Source organism: Aspergillus caelatus (assembly GCF_009193585.1).
Source record: "Aspergillus caelatus strain CBS 763.97 unplaced genomic scaffold BDV27scaffold_96, whole genome shotgun sequence".
NCBI lineage: Eukaryota > Fungi > Ascomycota > Eurotiomycetes > Eurotiales > Aspergillaceae > Aspergillus > Aspergillus caelatus.
In genome coordinates this window covers 26,575-45,717 of record NW_022475359.1, presented here as the reverse complement: position 1 = coordinate 45,717, position 19,143 = coordinate 26,575, and the positions used below count along the sequence as shown (strand labels likewise).

At 48.1% G+C, this 19,143-nt stretch overlaps 10 protein-coding genes across 10 annotated transcripts; 7 read left to right on the top strand and 3 right to left on the bottom strand.

Annotated features, from left to right (window-relative positions):
- The first annotated feature begins 839 nt into the window (after nucleotides 1–839).
- Nucleotides 840–2,410, top strand: BDV27DRAFT_117604 (structure-specific endonuclease subunit SLX1). Its single transcript, XM_032064712.1, has 2 exons — nucleotides 840–1,290; nucleotides 1,427–2,410. The coding sequence occupies exons 1-2, from the start codon at nucleotides 1,046–1,048 to the stop codon at nucleotides 2,388–2,390; spliced, it is 1,209 nt and encodes a 402-aa protein (XP_031927228.1). The 5' UTR covers nucleotides 840–1,045; the 3' UTR covers nucleotides 2,391–2,410.
- Nucleotides 2,410–3,272, bottom strand: BDV27DRAFT_117616 (bifunctional thymidylate/uridylate kinase). Its single transcript, XM_032064714.1, has 2 exons — nucleotides 3,023–3,272; nucleotides 2,410–2,959 (listed from the first exon to the last, which is right to left on the bottom strand). The coding sequence occupies exons 1-2, from the start codon at nucleotides 3,168–3,170 to the stop codon at nucleotides 2,430–2,432; spliced, it is 678 nt and encodes a 225-aa protein (XP_031927227.1). The 5' UTR covers nucleotides 3,171–3,272; the 3' UTR covers nucleotides 2,410–2,429.
- Nucleotides 3,273–3,458: 186 nt separating this feature from the next.
- Nucleotides 3,459–5,042, top strand: BDV27DRAFT_145534 (tRNA-ribosyltransferase family protein; the record flags this gene model as incomplete). Its single annotated transcript, XM_032070424.1, has 3 exons — nucleotides 3,459–3,696; nucleotides 3,776–4,796; nucleotides 4,865–5,042. The coding sequence occupies 3 exons, from the start codon at nucleotides 3,459–3,461 to the stop codon at nucleotides 5,040–5,042; spliced, it is 1,437 nt and encodes a 478-aa protein (XP_031927226.1).
- Nucleotides 5,043–5,174: 132 nt separating this feature from the next.
- Nucleotides 5,175–7,789, bottom strand: BDV27DRAFT_128899 (methylenetetrahydrofolate reductase (NAD(P)H) MET12). Its single transcript, XM_032067075.1, has 2 exons — nucleotides 7,452–7,789; nucleotides 5,175–7,376 (listed from the first exon to the last, which is right to left on the bottom strand). Exons 1-2 carry the CDS (start codon nucleotides 7,674–7,676, stop codon nucleotides 5,394–5,396), a joined length of 2,208 nt encoding a protein of 735 aa, XP_031927225.1. The 5' UTR covers nucleotides 7,677–7,789; the 3' UTR covers nucleotides 5,175–5,393.
- Nucleotides 7,790–8,065: 276 nt separating this feature from the next.
- On the top strand, nucleotides 8,066–8,620 carry BDV27DRAFT_145532 (uncharacterized protein; the record flags this gene model as incomplete). Its single annotated transcript, XM_032070423.1, has 1 exon — nucleotides 8,066–8,620. One exon carries the CDS (start codon nucleotides 8,066–8,068, stop codon nucleotides 8,618–8,620), a length of 555 nt encoding a protein of 184 aa, XP_031927224.1.
- A 111-nt stretch (nucleotides 8,621–8,731) lies between these two features.
- Nucleotides 8,732–9,843, bottom strand: BDV27DRAFT_117569 (nucleoside-diphosphate kinase). Its single transcript, XM_032064711.1, has 7 exons — nucleotides 9,742–9,843; nucleotides 9,582–9,612; nucleotides 9,450–9,493; nucleotides 9,288–9,391; nucleotides 9,159–9,224; nucleotides 9,040–9,104; nucleotides 8,732–8,978 (listed from the first exon to the last, which is right to left on the bottom strand). The coding sequence occupies exons 1-7, from the start codon at nucleotides 9,756–9,758 to the stop codon at nucleotides 8,844–8,846; spliced, it is 462 nt and encodes a 153-aa protein (XP_031927223.1). The 5' UTR covers nucleotides 9,759–9,843; the 3' UTR covers nucleotides 8,732–8,843.
- Nucleotides 9,844–10,061: 218 nt separating this feature from the next.
- Nucleotides 10,062–13,305, top strand: BDV27DRAFT_117567 (glucan 1,3-alpha-glucosidase ROT2). The gene is made up of 3 exons (XM_032064710.1): nucleotides 10,062–10,285; nucleotides 10,345–11,095; nucleotides 11,152–13,305. The coding sequence occupies exons 1-3, from the start codon at nucleotides 10,201–10,203 to the stop codon at nucleotides 13,214–13,216; spliced, it is 2,901 nt and encodes a 966-aa protein (XP_031927222.1). The 5' UTR covers nucleotides 10,062–10,200; the 3' UTR covers nucleotides 13,217–13,305.
- Nucleotides 13,306–13,484: 179 nt separating this feature from the next.
- Nucleotides 13,485–14,873, top strand: BDV27DRAFT_117563 (PQ-loop repeat-containing protein). The gene is made up of 4 exons (XM_032064709.1): nucleotides 13,485–13,807; nucleotides 13,888–14,007; nucleotides 14,070–14,285; nucleotides 14,352–14,873. Exons 1-4 carry the CDS (start codon nucleotides 13,764–13,766, stop codon nucleotides 14,770–14,772), a joined length of 801 nt encoding a protein of 266 aa, XP_031927221.1. The 5' UTR covers nucleotides 13,485–13,763; the 3' UTR covers nucleotides 14,773–14,873.
- Nucleotides 14,874–15,131: 258 nt separating this feature from the next.
- On the top strand, nucleotides 15,132–16,505 carry BDV27DRAFT_128892 (uncharacterized protein). The gene is made up of 3 exons (XM_032067074.1): nucleotides 15,132–15,248; nucleotides 15,356–15,698; nucleotides 15,777–16,505. Exons 1-3 carry the CDS (start codon nucleotides 15,206–15,208, stop codon nucleotides 16,369–16,371), a joined length of 981 nt encoding a protein of 326 aa, XP_031927220.1. The 5' UTR covers nucleotides 15,132–15,205; the 3' UTR covers nucleotides 16,372–16,505.
- A 1,177-nt stretch (nucleotides 16,506–17,682) lies between these two features.
- Nucleotides 17,683–19,061, top strand: BDV27DRAFT_158111 (glycoside hydrolase family 18 protein; the record flags this gene model as incomplete). Its single annotated transcript, XM_032072625.1, has 5 exons — nucleotides 17,683–17,758; nucleotides 17,817–17,879; nucleotides 17,937–17,950; nucleotides 18,004–18,131; nucleotides 18,188–19,061. The coding sequence occupies 5 exons, from the start codon at nucleotides 17,683–17,685 to the stop codon at nucleotides 19,059–19,061; spliced, it is 1,155 nt and encodes a 384-aa protein (XP_031927219.1).
- Between the last annotated feature and the right edge of the window lie 82 nt (nucleotides 19,062–19,143).

Genomic DNA, 19,143 nt, shown 5'->3' with positions numbered 1-19,143 from the left:
ATAATGAGACATATTCTGACTTCAAATGCTTCTGAGGAACACTCGGAGCTTGTCTAGCGGATTTGTGCCCTGATAAGCGTCCTTTTTCACTGGTCCATGGTGGTGGTCGTCATGCAGGGTACGCTATTTTTCATATCACATGAGCCCGTAATTTTACAGGTGGATTGCTTTCGGACTAGATCGGGTTTATAGCAAATCCACCGCGTCGGCTTTGTGTTTGTCTAGTATCTTAGAACAGAGTAGTGAGGTATGCGAGTGATTTTCCACGGGGAGAACCCACGCCTATCGAGAATGGACAGACTATTTTCCAATAAATAATAGGCCATCTTATTGACCCCCATACTACTCCGTACTCGTAACCTGTATATGTATTCTGTATGTACATACATACAAATGTTTATTTTACTCTCAAAGTTCTACCCAAATCCTATAGTTTGTATAGTCGACCTTTCTCATTTTTTAGAATTTTTTTAATGGTCGTCTGGATTATCTACTAAGTACGTTGACCCCTTGTTCTGTTGTGCTGACATTGTGAATCATGCAATACTGCAATACCCCTTCCGGTTGTATTCCTGAGGAGGCTGAAATTAATATTCACTACAGAGTGCTCCGTACTAACCCCCAGAACTTATTAGTACTGTGTACCGCTTAGTGAGATCATATGATCCCAGTAAAAATATGCCTGAGGCATGAAACTCGATTCCCTGCTTTGACACAAGTACAGATTTCCATGGTTCAGTTGCCTCGATGTGGGACGTGGGGTTGGTGTAATGTTACATTGCATAAATACAGGAAGTAATCTTTCTCTCAGAAAAGACAACTTGAAAAGCAATATTCAACAATATGTGCTGCTTATGACACTTGTATCATGTGATCAGGATATATATCCTACAATAACAACAAGTGCAGCTTTACCCTGAGATTATTATCACCATTTTCCAATGCACACAGTCAAAGAAGCAAACACCTACTGACACAATTCAACAATTTTTTAACACAACCAACTCATGGTAAGACTTTAACACACCTGAGTCCTCCAAGCGCCATGGCTGGTGTAGACGACGTTCCTACAAAACCGATACCGGCCTTTTATTGCTGTTATCTTCTCCGATCAACCGTTCGGCAAACTTCTCTGTACATTGGCTCTACTCCTCACCCATCTAGACGGCTCGCGCAACATAATGGTGTGTCAAAAGGAGGAGCACGTAAGACCGCAAATGACAAGAGACCTTGGGAAATGGTGCTCATTGTAGAAAGCTTTATGAGTCGGACTGCTGCCCTGCAGTTTGAGTACGTGGAGTCCATTCGTCATCTTGTTCAACGCCCCTCTTTTCTGTCCCAAGCACGTGATTCTTGAGTCAGTGCTATATATACAATTTAGTCTTTTTTATCCTTAGCCTGGACTAGATATCTAACGTCTTCGCAGGTGGGCATGGCAAAAACCGGGCAAATCTCGTCATCTAGGCTTTGGTGAAGATAGTATGGAATCTGCTCGAGGGATGGGTAAAACCCGACCTCGTGGCTCGGCGAGGTCCTTGAAAGGGCACTTGGAGAATCTGCACGCTTTGCTACGATCGACATACTTCTCCAGTCTGCCCCTCCGAGTACGATTCTTTGCTGACGACGTTCACCAACTGTGGAGGGTCTGGAGTGATCGCGTAGATGGTGTCATTCCAGAGCATATCAAAGTTATCCCAGATGGTAGCTGCGTCGAAAATAAGCAGCCTGATATTGAATACGCGAGAGTTGGTAGCGTCGAACACATTCAGGTTGACTATAGTAAGATACGTGATTACGTGGAAAAGACAGCGTTTCAACTGGACGATCCAGAAGACTTGCAGTGCAAAGTTTGCCAAACACCTGTTGTCCCAAAGAAAGAGCTGATAGTCATCTGTCCTCAGATGCGCTGTTACTGCGTAAGTCATTTATTATGTCTATCGGCTAGGTTCTTAGATTCTACTAAAGAGCGAGGAAGACTCGTCCCTATATCTGGAACATGTCCCGGATGCCACAAAACTGTCCAATGGTCACTGATGATGCAGGAGCTGAGTTTCCGGACCCGAGGAGGAAAGGAACTGCAGACTATTTTGAGGAAAAATAAACGAGGGGACTTCAGCATAAATAATGTTCCGAGAGAGGACACTGATGATGTGAGGACAGTTACTGCAGAATACTGTGACTTTTCTGAGTCAGTTGATGCCTCAATGAAAGGGCCGAACGATGCCTTTGATGAGAGTACACACGACGACATCTCTTTAGAAGATGACTGGTATGAGTCGCCGGCCCTAGAATCGGACCATGAGATCGGCGATTGGTCGAAAAGCCATCCTGCAATGTCCACAAGAGTCGAAATAGTCATTGAGGATAGCGATTGTGATAATACAGGATAAAAGCGCCCGGTGATTCGCCTTCAGTCAATTGAGTCCGAATCAAGCTGCAACTGAGTCAAACTTTCGCAAAGGCCCAATAACCCCAACCCGTGCTATACAGTCAGTTGCTTTGCCCCGAATCTCTTCTGATACTTCTTGGAATGATCTTCCTGCATTTACAACGTAGATGTCGCCGTTGGGTTGCAGGTCAAATAAAGTCTGGAAGAGCTCGCGCACACGGCTCTGCATGGTTTCGTTCTCATACCGCTCCACGCCAAATCCTCCCCGCTTTGCGGCCTCTGTAGGGGAGATATGAAGGAAAAGGCACATATCTGGCCGGGGCAATCCGATTTCTGGCTGCCACGCCCAACCAAGAGATAAAGTTGGGATTCCCTTTGCGGCAGAGTACACGGCACCGGAGTATGAGTAACGATCCACAATCACAGTAATCCCTTTGGCTATGTCTTCTTCAATAACCTTGGCAATCTCCCAACGGTTGGCAGAGAAGAGGAGATGAATTGAGTGGTCGTCCAACTGTGACTGGCCACGTAAATAGCTATCAATTAGTTTGCCAATGGCCGTGGTGCGGTCTGGTAAGGAACTAAATTAGAGTGTTGTCCGCATGACCGAAGAGATCTTGCTGCGAGAGATACCTGGAAACCGAACATATTTTACTGAGTGGCCTGACTCTTGCAGGTAGTCGCGCAGGTTCTCGCACTGGCTTGACTTTCCAGCTCGGTCCAAGCCCTCGACAACAATGAGAGCCCCGCGTGTTTCTCCGCGATTTGTATCGTCTGACATGGGTGTATGGATAATAATAATAGTTGTAATAGTTCAATATGAAAGTAAATTATGGAGTTGGAAGAGGATCTAAAGTATCCCGTTTAAAAAAGAAAAATAAAATGTTGGTTAAAGAGGAAGAACTGACAATGCGGAGTGTGAAGGCCGGAGACACGATTTATTCATTGAATTATCGGTCTGTATTTTCAGGCATCCCACTTCCCTCTTTTGGCCAAATCAATTAATTTCTTTTCCCCGACAATCAGCAGATCAGCACTGCACCAGTCTCAAATTTCTCCGGTGACCGCCATGGGTTCTGATGCTTCGCAACGGCCTCCCAATGATATGGTCAATTTTAGTCTTTTGAATTCTGCTACTGCGTCAACCTTGGCCCCGCGATTAGGCAAGCTGGCAATCGCGGGCAGAAATGCTATCCTTACGCCGCACTACATCCCATTGACGTCGCGGGGAGCTGTCCCCCATCTTGCGCACGATGTCATGCGCGAGCAGACTGCTATTAGCGGTCTATATTTTGGTCTAGAAGATTGTATGTATTCGATCATGTCCCCCACTTGAGAGATCCTGGAAGTTACGAAGCACGCAAGGCGCTGACAGTTAAAGATCAGTCATAGAAAAGCTGCAGAAGAAAGGATGCCCACCGGTCTACAAGACGCCAGCTGCGCCGAATGAGTCGCCTCTGCGCAACTTTGTTTGCCTCCCCGAAGATCCTGTGCTGGTTTTGGGCCCACGTCGCGTGCCTCCGCTCGTATGTCCCGCATCGAATACGCCAAACTCGGTTGCTGTGCTCACAACCGTTGGTTTCGCACAACTGGAGACTGGTCAGTATGTCGAAGCCGTGCAGAGATTACGTCCAGATATTGCGGTAGGCTTAGCCGATTTGGTCTTGACCCATCGGCCTGGGTCGAAGAGACAAGGGAAGATGGTGGACAGGACTCATGCGTTCACTACGTATTCTACGGAGCAGCTTTATGGAGATGCGGTCTCAGAGGGGAATCGCTCGAAGACGGCGTACTTTGCTCCCATACTCCCATTGGACAATGCGCAGCAGACACTGTATTTGGAAGACCTGGAAGACGAACTCCGACGGTACATTTCCGGTCTTGCATTGTATGAGTCGGCATCGCTGTCTGTCGTTCCCGAATCTTTAGGAGATCTTCCCCGGTTGCTTTTCAGTGAGCCAGCTACTCCGCATGACATTTTGCGTGAAGTCTCCCTTGGCGCTGACCTCCTAACAATTCCTTTCCTGGGTGACACCTCGGATGCTGGCATGGCCTTGGACTTTGTCTTCCCGCCACCATCTGATGCCCATGACACGCCTGCCACAGAACCCAAACCGTTAGCACTTAATCTATGGGCGCCCACTTTCACAACAGACACAGCGCCGCTCAAAGAAGCATGCCAGTGCTACACGTGCCGAAATCATCATCGCGCATATATCCACCATCTTCTCTCTGCGAAGGAAATGCTGGCTTGGTCTCTCCTCCAACTCCACAATCTCCACACGATGGATAGTTTCTTCGCAAAAATCAGAGAAAGTATCCAACAAGGTACTTTCGAATCAGACGTTCAAAAATTCCAACGTACCTATGCCCCTCAACTACCTGAAAAAACAGGCGAGGGCCCAAGGTAAGCGAGCTCTTCCTTTCTCTTCATACACGTTTCAACATAACACCGCTGACACGATCTTTTCACAGAGTCCGTGGCTACCAGGCCCCAAGCAGGGGGCCAAATGAACCTCGCCGCAACGCTCGCGCATATGGTCGCTTGGACATCATAGAAAAGTTTGCCGAATCGCAATCCTCCGTCGCTACCCCGGACACGGGGGCCGAGGGGCTCGAGGAACATGGGTTTGCCAAGAAGTTGTCTTCCTAAACTTGGTTCCTATAGTATATATGAATTCTATAACTAACATTACTGACACGAATTTGGTGCTGAGGCGTATGTGGTGTTCACCTTCGGTTTTGTTTCTGCCTCTCATAGTCTTGATTCTCGGGGATCGATACTGTTTAAAGCAAGCAAATGTGCCCCACAATGATGCATTCCAGCTAGATATAAGATCTCTAGAGACTAGACTGTCGTTCAATAACTACAACGTGATTATAATTGATCATAAGATCGTGATGCAATAAAGCAAATATGAACATGGGAATGATGATACGCATGGTTCCTTGTCGCGTTTTTATACTTTTCAGTAATCGGGACTAAGAAAAGCCAGCGCGCTGCTTATTTTGCGTTCAATAGGACCCTCCACATAAATTTCTTCTCATCTTCCTCTTCCTCCGATCCCATCTCGGTGCCCGCTCCGAAATCCTGTCCGACAACGCAGACGAGCCAGACATCGTCCTTGGTTTCATTGAGGAAGCGTTCGGTTGCAGAGTTACGGGGGTAGATGCGGCGCCATTCATCCCAGATCCGAAACGCCTCTTCACCCCAGGCGCGGAAACTCACCTCCTCAATGATAGTGGGGGTGACGATTTCTTTTCCACGAAAGACACCCCATGTCACAGTATTGACGTTGTTCGGGTTCATTTCAATGGGATCAGCGTCGGAGGTTTGGGCTGGCAGAGACGATTCGAAGTCACCCTTACCGTTGGCGGCGAACCAGGCAAGTTTCTCATGACCGTGCTTCTGAAGTAGTGGTTTAAGTATTGAGTGGTAGTCTTTGCTGGGACAGAAAAACTCAACGAATGGTTTCTGGAAAACGAATCCTTCGCGAGGGGGGCCCCAGCCGTAAATAGGGTCATCGCTACGAACGCCGTTCACAGCTGGCTGAGATGCCAGAGTCCACCAGCCATTACCATCAATGAGCTGCAGAAGTTCCGGGCGAATGACTTCTGTTTCTGCGTTCAAGCCAGAACTACCTTCTTCGGCACCGCCTTCTGACCATGGAACCATATGCAGTTCACCCGAGACGTGGCGGTGGAAGAGAGCGCTGATGTCCTCACGCGACACAGGGAAACCCCAGATTCTGTGTGCAACCGAAGGAGGAACGTGTAATGATGGACCATAGCCATCAATCTCACCGAATGCTGGCGAACGAGCGTCACCCCAGCGACCGTTGGGGAAGTCATCCCACGTAGCCTCCCTACCAAGTGCACCTAGGCCTTCGGAGATCTGAAGGGTTGTACTGCGATCTGGTGGCATCGCAGGCATTCCAGCACTAGTAGCAGGGGCTTCATGAGAAACGGAGGCTTTTGATGACCCTTCAGAAGCTTGTAGTTTGTCTACAATGACCCGGTTATGGGGAAGGGAATTAATAGACGAAGCCCTTCTCCTGGTTAGAGAGCGTAGTTGAGCCCCGTCCATGGCAGAGATATCACCACCATCTTCTATTGCGTCAAAGTCTTCAGAATAAGGAGGGATAAGGTCACAGCGTTCAAGGATGAAAGACACCGTCTTTTCAAGATTCAGTGTATAAAAGTGAAATCCTCGTAGTCCAGGACAGGGGATATCCCTCATGCCATCCACAAGATTGGTGATAATATCTACACCAATGCGCTTCACAGAATCGTCGTCGTGTTTAACTTCTTCTAGCTTCGAGAGTATCTGAGGCGGAATTTGGACATGGCTGAGTTTTGTCACCCTCGTCAAGATCTTGTAGCTGTGGATTGGCATCAAGCCAGGAATGATAGGGATGGTCTTGAATGCGCCGGATTCATGGTTCCGTAGCATATTCTCAAACTTAGTGTATGCCTCAATATCATATGTCAACTGAGTCATTATGAAGTCCGCACCCGCCTGAGTCTTCTCTACCAGATATGGAAGGTCTGTCTTGGGGTCCTGGACGTCTTGGAAAGAATCGACTGGATGACCTTCTGGGTAGGCAGCCACACCTAGACAAAAGTAATCACCATACTTTTGGCGAATGTACCGCACCAGGTCCACCGCAAATGTAAAGTCCCTGTTGCTATCGTCTTCTCCATGCATGTTGTATTCCTCACTACGCGGCGGATCGCCCCGAAGAGCCAGAATATTGCGGATTCCCAATACCTTGGCCTCTTCTAGCGCCTCATCTACCAAGGCCCGACTCATGTTGGTGCAGGTAAGGTGTAAACATGTTGTCAATTGCAACTGGCGCTGGCAGATTTCCGCCAGCTCCAGAGACCTTTGTGCAGTGGTACCTCCAGCACCCCAGGTGACAGTGACGAACAATGGCCGCAAAGCTTGTGCCATGCGTTCCAGACGGGCTTGAAGGTTCGCGAACCCCTACGAGAACCAGACTTGGTTAGCAGTCAATCTCGATACTTGAAAGCACCTTCAGTGCGGGGAGGGGTACCCCACCATCTGAGTCTTTGGAGGAAAGAACTCCAAAGAGAAGTAGTTTGCGTCCGGCGGCAAAGCCGCTATCTTGTCCGTGATCTTCTCCATCTTGTTCCCAGAATCTGTTCCGGCGAAGTTACGGGAAAGGTGGTGGTTGAAGAAGGATGACTGGGGCGATATCCATCGGGGAGGGAAAGGTTTGGGTCGGAGTTTAACGGGCCCTCCGATTAACGGAAAGGGAAACATGCCAATGACATCTCCATGAAGTAGGATTACATGACATGGTCGAGAGCGACTAGGATCAGTACTTCTGTGATCTTATTTGGATCTGACCTTGAAATAGTCGCATGCTATCTGCGTAAGCTACCCAAGAGATGGGCCCATTCTTGAACAAACTTACTCCCAGACATTCAAGACGCCTTGTTGCAAACATAGCAAACATCAACCCGTTGTCGCGGATCAGCGCAGTATACGATCATGGATGAAATGCAGACACTCCGACAGCAATCCATGATACTACGACGTTCTTAGACCTACACTCGAGCAACGATCCTGGATCACGGCACAAGATGTCCCTGTTTCGACGCCAATCGGCGCACTTTCACCAAACTCACCTTTCATCCTCTTTGAAGCACATGTCCCGCCGTCAATTCTCTACACCTCCTGCCTCTTCCACTCCAAAGGACTCTACATCTCGTCTTCGCAAGCTGAACGATCGCCTTCCATCCTTCCTTAGCGCCTATACAATCCCGTTACTTGGGGCCCCGGGAACACATATTACCTCCTTTCTGATCCTACATGAAATCACCGCCATTGTACCCCTATTTGGACTTGTGACGGCTTTTCATTATGGAAACTGGCTGCCAGACTTAACTTCTAGTAACGCCTTCGAAGAAGGAACCCGGCGATTCGGGCGGTGGTTGCAGAAGAAAGGCTGGGTGGAAAATGTTGATGTGGACGCCATTGAGGTAGTCGGAGGTGTAACCAGCCATGGCCCTGTTACAAAAGATCAGATGGAGAGCGACAGGAAAGGTGTTCGCCTAGTGCTGGAATTTGCGACGGCCTATGCGGTCACCAAGGCTTTACTGCCGCTCCGGATTGCTGCAAGTGTCTGGGCGACGCCTTGGTTTGCCCGAGCCATACTGGTACCGACGGGAAAAGGGCTGAAGAAGCTGTTGGGGAGAAAGTAGAGTTTTGAGGGTCTCTAGTATCACTACAAATTCCGGACTGGTGATGATGATGCACCAAAACCGGGAAGTACATGAAATTGTTGGGTACAAAGTACTTGGGCTCGTAGATATTGTATAATTTCTATTTCTCAGGACGTCTTTTCTGGTTTATCTTATTTGCTGTCCTTACGGTTTAAGCCGTATCAGGGAGCAGATTTTCAGATCAAAGATCGACCAGAGAAATTTAAGCCTTCTCGTAGATCCAGTCGAACTGGCTGTGCTTGTACTTCTGGAGCTCCTCAGGCTTGAACCAGAGGGCAATCTCCTTCTTGGCGTTCTCGACGCTGTCGGAGCCGTGGCAGACGTTGCGGCCAACATCCTATACAAGGGTCAGTGTCATGCACAGAGTGTTATGGGTCACGGAAGGGGACGTGTCTTACAATGGCGAAGTCACCGCGGATGGTGCCAGGGGCGGAGGCAAGAGGGTTGGTGGCACCGAGGATGGCTAACAACTATCTTAGCGTTTGGTCTTCAAAAATTATAGTGGACGAGAACTTACTGCGACCGGTCTTGACGACCTCACGGCCCTCCCAGACCATGGCGACGATGGGGCCGCTCAGCATGTCTAGAAGTAAATGTCAGTATCTCCGCACAAGGTGTTGGCCTCTATTCATGGCAAGGAGCTTACAGGAGACAAGACCGGGGAAGAAAGGCTTGGAGCTGAGGTCAGCATAGTGCTGCTCGAGGTGCTCCTTGGAGGGGGAGCAGAGCTTCAGAGCAGCGAGCTTGAAGCTATGATTCGTTAGTCCAAATTTCGTATGTACATTGTTGGGATTGGAAGAATACGAACCCACGGTTCTCAAAGCGAGAGATGATGGGGCCAACGAGTCCGCGCTAGGTGACATGGTTAGTATTGATTTCACCCCGAGCGAGCGATATCCGTATGGATCGTGACAGGAATCGGGTGACTCGAGATCCATACCTGGACACCGTCGGGCTTGATGGCGATGAAGCTACATCGATTGGTTAGTTTGACTAGACAATGAGGGGCAACCGGTAGGTGAAAAAAAAGTAGAAGAAAAAATTCCAGGGCAAAGGGAGTAGGGATGGAGGGGATTAGGTGAAGGTCTGGGGTGACTTACGTCTGCTCGTCGGACATTTTGAAAGATTTATGATGTCAAAGGTGACAATTGAATCAAAGAGATAGGATTGAGAGGGAGAGGAAAAGGAAAGCAGAGGTGCTGGTGTGAGTTGGCCGAAAATATACCAACGAAAGGACCGCAACGGTGGGGCACGAGGGGCTGTCGTTGGCTGATACCGGCCACAGCTTTGCCTGATTGCCTTACTACCTGAGGTGTCTGACCCCAGCCGCCTTAACAGGGATAGCGCCGCCCTAACCCAATCTGGAGCTTCCCCATCTTCGCCGCCCATCTGGCCAGCCTGGAACTAACGGCCATTGTTCTGTTATCAACGATCTAAGAAACGTAACAGCTTCGTGTGTCGGATCTCCAGCTCGGGTAGATGCAGGTCAGCACATAGTGGCTGACAAGTATTGTACTTTCAGAGGTTGAGTGTCTCTGATCGCATTTGTTAGCTCAAAGATGGCCGGGAGGCGGCCGTTGTCCATTTGCTGGACCCTATTGCTTTCTTTGGTTATCCTACTCGGATGTCTTGTCATATCCGGAGGTGAGCTTTGTTTACACACATGGCCCCAAAGCTTTAATGATGCTAACGGCTAAACTCAGTCGCTGTAAAGCACGAGAATTTCAAAAAATGCTCTCAATCCGGTTTCTGTAAACGAAACAGGGCATACGCCGACGATGTCGCCGCCAAGGGCTCAGGTTGGAGCTCACCATATGAACTTGATACTTCATCTATTCAGTTCAAGGACGGTCAATTGCACGGAACAATTCTTAAATCAGTATCCGCCGAGGAAAAGGTCAAGTTACCCCTCACCGTGTCCTTCCTCGAGTCTGGAGTTGCCCGAGTCGTTATCGATGAGGAAAAACGCTTGAACAAGGAAATCGAGCTTCGCCATGACAGCCAGGCTCGCAAGGAAAGATATAATGAAGCGGAAAAATGGGTCCTAGTTGGTGGCCTGGAATTGAGCAAGTCTGCGACCCTGGATTTCGAATCGGAGAAAGGAATTACCAGAGTTCTATACGGGCCAGCGAATAACTTTCAAGCAATCATCCGTCACTCTCCTTTTGACGTAGAGTTTCAAAGGGATGGACAGACTCATGTTCATCTGAATAACAAAGGATACCTGAACATGGAGCATTGGCGACGGAAGGTGGATACTTCCGAGGGTGACGGTGAGCAGAACACAGAATCCCAGGAAGATGAGAGCACGTGGTGGGAAGAGACTTTTGGTGGAAACACAGATACAAAACCAAAAGGCCCTGAGAGTGTGGGATTGGATATCACATTTCCTGGCTACGGCCATGTTTATGGTATCCCAGAGCATGCCGATTCGCTATCTTTAAGGGAGACCAGGTAAAAGCCATCAAATCTTCTAACTTGTTTTGTAACGTAAGCTAATGATTCGATAGAGGTGGTTCCGGAAACCATGAAGAGCCTTATCGCATGTACAACTCCGACGTGTTTGAATACGAGCTCAACAGTCCTATGACTCTGTATGGTGCAATTCCGCTTATGCAAGCGCACAGACCGGGCTCTACTGTCGGTGTGTTTTGGCTTAATGCTGCCGAGACATGGGTGGACATTGTAAAGTCGACATCCTCCGCCAATCCACTTTCTTTAGGGGTGGGCTCAAAAACCGACACTCAAAGCCATTGGTTTTCTGAATCTGGACAAATTGACGTGTTTGTCTTCTTAGGACCTACACCACAGGATATCAGCAAGACGTATGGTGAACTCACTGGTTATACTCAGCTGCCTCAGCATTTTGCTATCGCATACCATCAGTGTCGCTGGAACTACGTCACCGATGAAGATGTAAAAGATGTCGATCGCAATTTTGACAAGTATCAGATTCCATATGATGTTATCTGGCTCGATATCGAGTATCTTGATGACAGGAAATACTTCACCTGGGATCCGCTGACCTTTCCTAACCCGATTGGTATGGAGGAACACCTTGATGAATCGGAACGCAAGCTTGTGGTCATCATCGACCCTCATATCAAGAATAAGGAGAAATATACCATCTCGGAGGAGCTTAAGAGCAAGAATCTGGCCACCCGGAACAAGGATGGTGAGATTTACGAGGGCTGGTGTTGGCCAGGTTCCTCTCATTGGGTGGACTGCTTCAATCCGGAGGCTATCAAGTGGTGGATAGGCTTGTTTAAGTATGATAAGTTCAAGGGCACACTTCCGAATGTCTTCATTTGGAACGATATGAACGAGCCATCCGTGTTCAACGGCCCGGAGACCACCATGCCTAAAGATAACCTTCATTATGGCAACTGGGAGCACCGTGACATTCATAATGTCAATGGTATCACGTTTGTGAATGCGACGTACAATGCGATGTTGGAACGGAGGAAAGGCGAGCTTCGTCGGCCGTTCATTTTGACACGGTCGTATTATGCTGGGGCCCAACGGATGTCTGCCATGTGGACTGGCGACAATCAGGCAACGTGGGAACACCTGGCCATCTCTCTGCCCATGGTTTTGAACAATGGTATTTCTGGGTTCCCCTTCGCAGGAGCTGATGTTGGTGGTTTCTTCCATAACCCGAGCAAGGACCTTCTTACACGATGGTATCAGACCGGCATCTGGTATCCTTTCTTCCGTGCGCACGCACATATAGATACTCGTCGGCGTGAACCGTATTTGATCAGCGAGCCTCACAGGTCTATCATTGCCCAGGCCATTCGTTTAAGATACCAGCTCTTACCTGCCTGGTACACTGCCTTCCACGAAGCTTCGGTGAATGGAACGCCGATCGTGAGACCCCAGTTCTATGTTCATCCTTCGGACGAAGCAGGCTTTGTCATCGATGACCAACTTTACCTCGGCTCTACCGGTATCCTTACGAAGCCAGTAGTCTCCGAGGGAGCAACTACTGTAGACATCTATCTCGCCGATGATGAGAAGTATTACGATTACTTCGATTACACGGTCTACCAAGGGGCCGGTAAGAGACACGAGGTGCCTGCACCTCTTGAGAAAGTACCCGTTTTAATGCAGGGTGGCCATGTGGTTCCTCGTAAGGACCGACCACGCCGCAGTAGTGGGTTGATGAAATGGGATCCGTATACTCTTGTTGTTGTGTTAGACAAGAACGGAGAGGCAGATGGCACGCTGTATGTGGATGACGGTGAGACGTTTGATTATGAACGAGGAGCGTACATTCATCGTCGTTTCCACTTCCATGACTCCACTCTGTCGTCGGAAGACATTGGAACTAAGGGCCCCAAGACAGCCGAATACCTCAAGGCCATGGCAAACGTTCGAGTTGAAAGAGTGGTGGTTATTGATCCGCCGAAAGAATGGCAGGAGAAGTCCACAGTGACTGTCATTGAAGATGGTGCCAAGACTGCGTCCACAGCGGCCATGGTGTACCATGCCCAGCCGGACGGAAAGGCCCCATATGCCGTGGTAAAGAATCCTACTGTCAGCATTGGAAAGACCTGGAGGATCGAGTTCTGAGCTTTCGAAAAGGCAGTAATGGGAACGCATGTAGACCCGCTTGTTTATTTATTTATCTATTTATTGTCAAGATAAATAAAGGATCAATAGCAATTTATGATTTATAGACATGTCTTGGAAAATCCTTATAGCTCATGACAATTCATTGTTTGTAAATCAAGCAAAATTAAGGTCTCCAGTGGGACCCGCTGAGTAAGCCTCAGGGACAAAAAAAGAAAGCACGCATGCGGCCAGTCGCGAAAATGTTCCACTAGAGAGATTGGCTACGGGGTTATCGAACAATTTTCTAGCTTTTAGTCCGGCTTTGCTTGGCTCGATTGACTACGATTTATTCTTACTCCATCAAGATCCATCCTCGCAGCCCGAGCAATTTTTACTAGCCCTGGTTTATATCGAGCCCCTAATCAGCAGTTTCACCTCCGGGGCGTTCCACAAATCTCCGTCTGTTCACGGGATAAGACCGGATACCCGCAGCGACAACTGGGATTTGTTCTTTTGTCCTTACTCGAGGCTCTGATAGCGCATTTGACGACCGACTGACTGCACAATGTATCTTGTCTCTCTCGCTCTGGAATATGGAGCGCCGTTCTTGTGGGTTAAATCTTTCTCCCCAATCTTCCGCACTTTGGACAACAGCCTTAGAAAGCTGACCGTGGATTCTTATGCTCTAGTCTTATAACATCTCCCGTAACCTCCTATGCGGATCAAATTCTCAGTATTCATCGGAATAGGAGTTCCGCTGGTTTCTCGTTGGATATACCTCTGATCATGCTGGTCGCGTCTATCTTGAAGTAAGACTATATTGTCCGCTTCGCACTGCGCTGAACGGCTTGGAATTGACCCTTGGGCTTAGAGTATTTTTCTGGTTTGGCGACAACTATTCTTTTACGCTGCTGGTGCAAGCCGTTATCATGATTGGGGTCCAAATGGTTATGCTCAAGGTTGCGCTGGATAATCGGCCGGCCCCCGGTGTGAAAAACAGTCTCGAGCACGTTCCGTTCAGTAGTGTCAGTAATGGCGGCGGACTTACTCGGCCCTATGACTTCTGGCAGTGGAAGAGCGCAAAGCCGTATGTACACCGGATGCCGTTTAAATTATCAATATGTGTGGGAACTTACTTTGCCGGTGATACTAGGTATTGGATGTTTTTGGCTTATTTCATTGCTGCGCTCTCATTTATCCAGATCTGCCTAGCTCCAATTGCTCAGTCCGACTTTTACATCAACTGCCTCGGATATATCGGTTTGGCTGTGGAGGCTACCCTGCCTCTTCCTCAAATTATTGCTAACCATCTGTCACGGTCGTGCAAAGGATTTCGTTTGTCGGTTGTAGCCGCATGGATCCTCGGTGATCTGATGAAACTGAGTTACTTCTTCTGCAGTCAGGAGGTAATTCCCTGGGCTTTCCGCCTATGCGCCTTGTTCCAGTGCGTCTGTGATTTGTACCTCGGGGTACAGTTTTGGATGTATTCCAAAGCCTCGTTTGGGGCTGCTGGCAGCCCTAGGGAATCCAGTGGGAACTGGACTGTTGAGGAGAAAGACATCCGGATGACTTAAATACGTAACGGCCGCTTGCTGTTCCCTGGTGCTTGATGCACTGTAAATACTGGGAACCCAGGTATCTTTCTTTTCTTTTCTTTTCCTTTTTTTTTTTTTTTTAGAGAGATTTTACTTAGACTAATTGGTAGAATAATGTGAATAATATTTTTGGTTACTGTTCGGACTATGATGAGTTGGGATAGACGAGGGAATATATCGATCTATAAGACTACCCATTTGAGGACGTTAAATCAATATTTATATTTTAAGTAAATATTTAAATTATTGTACGCTGACGTGATGCCCCGCGTTCTCTCCCCCACTTTATTTATGGTTCAAGTCCATCTTCTTTTTCCCCCTCCAATAATCCCCAATAAAGGAAATCTCATTACTCCACAACCAATTCATCGCCTGGGAAATCAAGTTCTTCCATTCCTTAATTACAAACATCATGACTTCAGCCACGGAAACCATCCGAATTGGATATGTACCAGGTAAACTGCAACTTTCACGATACCACGCTATGTGCTTGAATAGAAAGACCCATAGTTCTATACAAATAACTTCTTGTAATCTATATCATTGACACTATAGATCATAGAGCACTACCTCACTCCTCTCCACCTTGCCCTCCGCTCTCCCGCGGTCGCATCCCTTCCGTTCAAGATTTCTATAGTTCCGTTCCCATCCGGGACGGGACATATGATCACCTCCCTGCGCGAGAAAGAAATTGACATCGCAATTGGGTTGACTGAAGGTTGGGTTGCTGGTCTGGCTGGAAAACAGCAAGCGCAGAAAGCTGCAGCCTTGGGCGGATTCAAAGTAGTCGGAGAATGGGTTGCTACACCATTACGCTGGGCTATTGTCACTGGACGAGAGAGAGCGGACCTTCATGGTGTTGCCGACTTGAAGGACAGGCGGGTTGGTGTTAGTCGACTGGGAAGGTATGCATGATTGTCGTGCTTAGTATAGTCTGGGACGAACATTGAAAGGGATAAACCCATGTGCTAATAGATCTCAAGTGGTTCTCACATCATGTCATTCGTCCTTGCCCAGAAGCACGGCTGGAAATCCGACTCCTTGACTAGCGTTCCGTTGGGACCATTCCAGGCTTTGCGCAACGGAGTAACTGGGTACGATGCTTCGCACCCGGAGAAGCCTGAACCTACTGCTGAGTTCTTCATGTGGGAACATTTCACCACGAAGCCGTACTTCCACCCGACAGCTGAGAAGCCCCATCCGCCACTCAAGAATATTGGAGAGATCTACACACCGTGGCCGTCTTGGATGATCGTGGCGTCAACAGCTGTATTCCCAGACCCGGAGGCTGATGGTAAGCTGCAGCAACTGTTTGAGCTCTTGGACCAAGGTATCAAGGATTTCGAGGCCGATACAACGCAGGCTGTGAAGCTACTTGGTACTGGAGAGCTGGGATGTACTTATGTAGAGGAGGATGCTACGGAATGGCTGAAGGATGTCAAATTCGTCCATGGCACAAGAGGCGTGAACCGGAAAACTATCGAGGGTGTAGTGGATGTTCTCAAGGTGGCAGGGGTGATTGATAGCGCAATGAGCAACGATGAGGCTGTTACACGAGTTGTAGGAGTTCATCGGTAGGCTGGGCCTGGGCGATGATGTTGAAAAGTCGCGCACATCTTATTGGACATTCATTCCTCGGGGTGAAATACTTGGTCTTCAAGGCACATTCAAAGCCCGAAACTCCAACTGGTGTAAAAAATACTGCTCAAAGCACATACTACTCCAATATAAAATTCACCCTTCCCTCCTAACACGAGCCGCAGTCAACCTTACTATCTCTCAGACGACATATTGACTGCTTGGTTTGCGTATAGCCCTGAACATACGTTTACTTCCTTGGGAACGGAATATAAAAGGAATCATCGTCAGGGCGACATTCATTAGCATTCCTCGGCTCGGTTAAAGTCTTGCTAGAGAGATAGCAGATTGGACTCTAGTCCATTAATTTGCTCATTCGATTGCGTGTATCCTTCTGACATTAATGCACCGTTTATGGCTGACAGCGGGATGCATACGCGGTCAACGGCTTAACATTTAATAGTCCCCGCTGGACGTGCTCGCCTGATATTTCACAGCAGTAGGCCTACACCAAGAAAAGTCTGTACTGTCTTATCATGCGGGGGTTGGCTGTTATACCTGGAAAATAAAATTATTGATCCTGCATTTCCAGGTGGTACATGAGATTGTATGAATTATAAGTAAGCATGACTCGCAAGACGCAAGGGTTCATGACTTATGACTTTGAAATTGAAGTTGTTGAATGGCCGAGGGAGTCAAACAACAACCATAAGAGCTCAGCTTGTTTTGATGAAGAGTTAGCTAAAACTTTTCAGTAATACTCGGGCTATGTAGGAGCTATCGATATGTGGGCCATCATGAACGTGTACGTACTCCCAAAAGGGGAGGAAACATTCCACAATCCGGAATCCCTAGATGCCTGACAACGATCAAGAAATGCACACAAGCAAACTGGGGTAACTGGAAAGATGGCCTCTACAGACTTACAGAGAATCATTACCTTATGCGCGAAGGACGTTCAATCTTGTGGAAACTCTGGTTAAACCATGGCAGTCTTTTGGAATGTTCCTGGTCTCCATTTACAGCAATGCTAATCATTCTTTGGCAGCCATAACACGGGGTGTGAGACTTAAAGTAAGCTATCATGCACTCTTAGCAATCTTAATTCGCCTATTTCCTGAGGTGTGGGCTATTCGACAATTAGGTGGCGCCAGAAAGTCAGCGTGTTCGGCCACTCTATGATTTCGGTTGCTGGGAGGATTGTAGCAGCCACTCGCTTTCAACACTTCAACACTCATTGTTGGGGAGAAAGAAAGAAAAGAAATCAAACGTGGGACTATGTATTTCGCTAAGAGTCTTCTCGCCTTCACGATGGCCGCAGCCTCTTTAGGAGGAGCATATGCCAAACTCGATCTCTCTTCCACTTCTAATGTCGTTGTATATTGGGGTGCGTATAACAAAAAAACACTTGAGCTGGATATTACTTACGCCGGCTTGTGGTTTAGGTCAGAACTCGTTCAAGGGAAAGGGAGAATTGGCACAACAGTCACTGGGGTACTACTGTAATGGTAAGACCGATCCGGTGCATGGTGATTCCATTTAATGCAGACACTAACTAGTTCTAGATGAGAACATTGATGTGAGGCTTCCCGCTACTAGAGAGCTAGACGAATGTCGCTCACCTGCTGTCAGGTCATTGTACTTGCATTTCTTATGACGATTAATGGTCCAGGGGGTGCACCGGAGATAGACTTTTCCAATGCAAATGATAATTGCACCACCTTCGATGGCACAAACCTCCTGAAATGCCCCCAGATCGGGTACGTACAACATCATCTGAGCTTCATTTAGTGTGGGGCATAGCTAATCACACCAGAACGGATATCACCACCTGCCAAAAGAAAGGAAAGACCATCCTGCTGTCTATTGGTGGTGCTACGTATAGTGAGGGAGGCTTTCAATCCGAATCCGCGGCAAAGGCTGGCGCAGACCTCCTCTGGAAGACGTTTGGTCCTCCCACAACCCAGGGCCCTTTTTTGAATGCCTCTTCTCATAATGGAACGTCTCGCTACCATAATGGTCGTTTCAACCGTCTTAACCGTCTTAACCGTCTCAACAGCACTGATATCCACGCAGTCCGAGCTAACTCCACAACGATCCGTCGACCATTTGGTGACGCGACCATTGATGGATTCGACTTCGATTTCGAGGCACCTGTGACGAATATGGCACCATTCGCGAACCGGCTTCGCGAATTGTCAGACGCGGACAAATCGAAGCAATACTTTCTAACCGCTGCACCACAATGTCCGTATCCAGATGCAGCGGACAAGGATATACTCAACGGGCCCGTATCCATTGACGCAGTATTCGTTCAATTCTACAACAACTGGTGCGGAGTAAACTCTTTCTCAGCAGGCCAACAAAAGCAAAGCAGCTTCAACTTTGAGCAATGGGACAACTGGGCGAAAACCGTATCCCAGAATAAGAAAGCCAAGGTCTTGCTTGGTGTTCCGGCGAACACGAGCGCCGCGAGTACGGGCTATATCCCAGCGTCGGAGCTGGAACCCGTGATCGCATATAGCAAGTCGTTTGAGAGTTTTGGAGGTGTTATGATGTGGGATGTTAGTCAGGCCTATGGCAACAAGGGTTTCTTGGATGGCGTGAAAGGCGCTCTAAGAAACTCCACAGCACACCTTTTGCGCCATGGATTTCGTCTTCCATCATTTTATCCTGTCATAGGCCGGTAGATTATAATGGCCCGCATTATTTATCTTTATGTTGCACATGTTTACATTAAGCTAGGAGTTCGATGTTTATATTTTTGTGTCT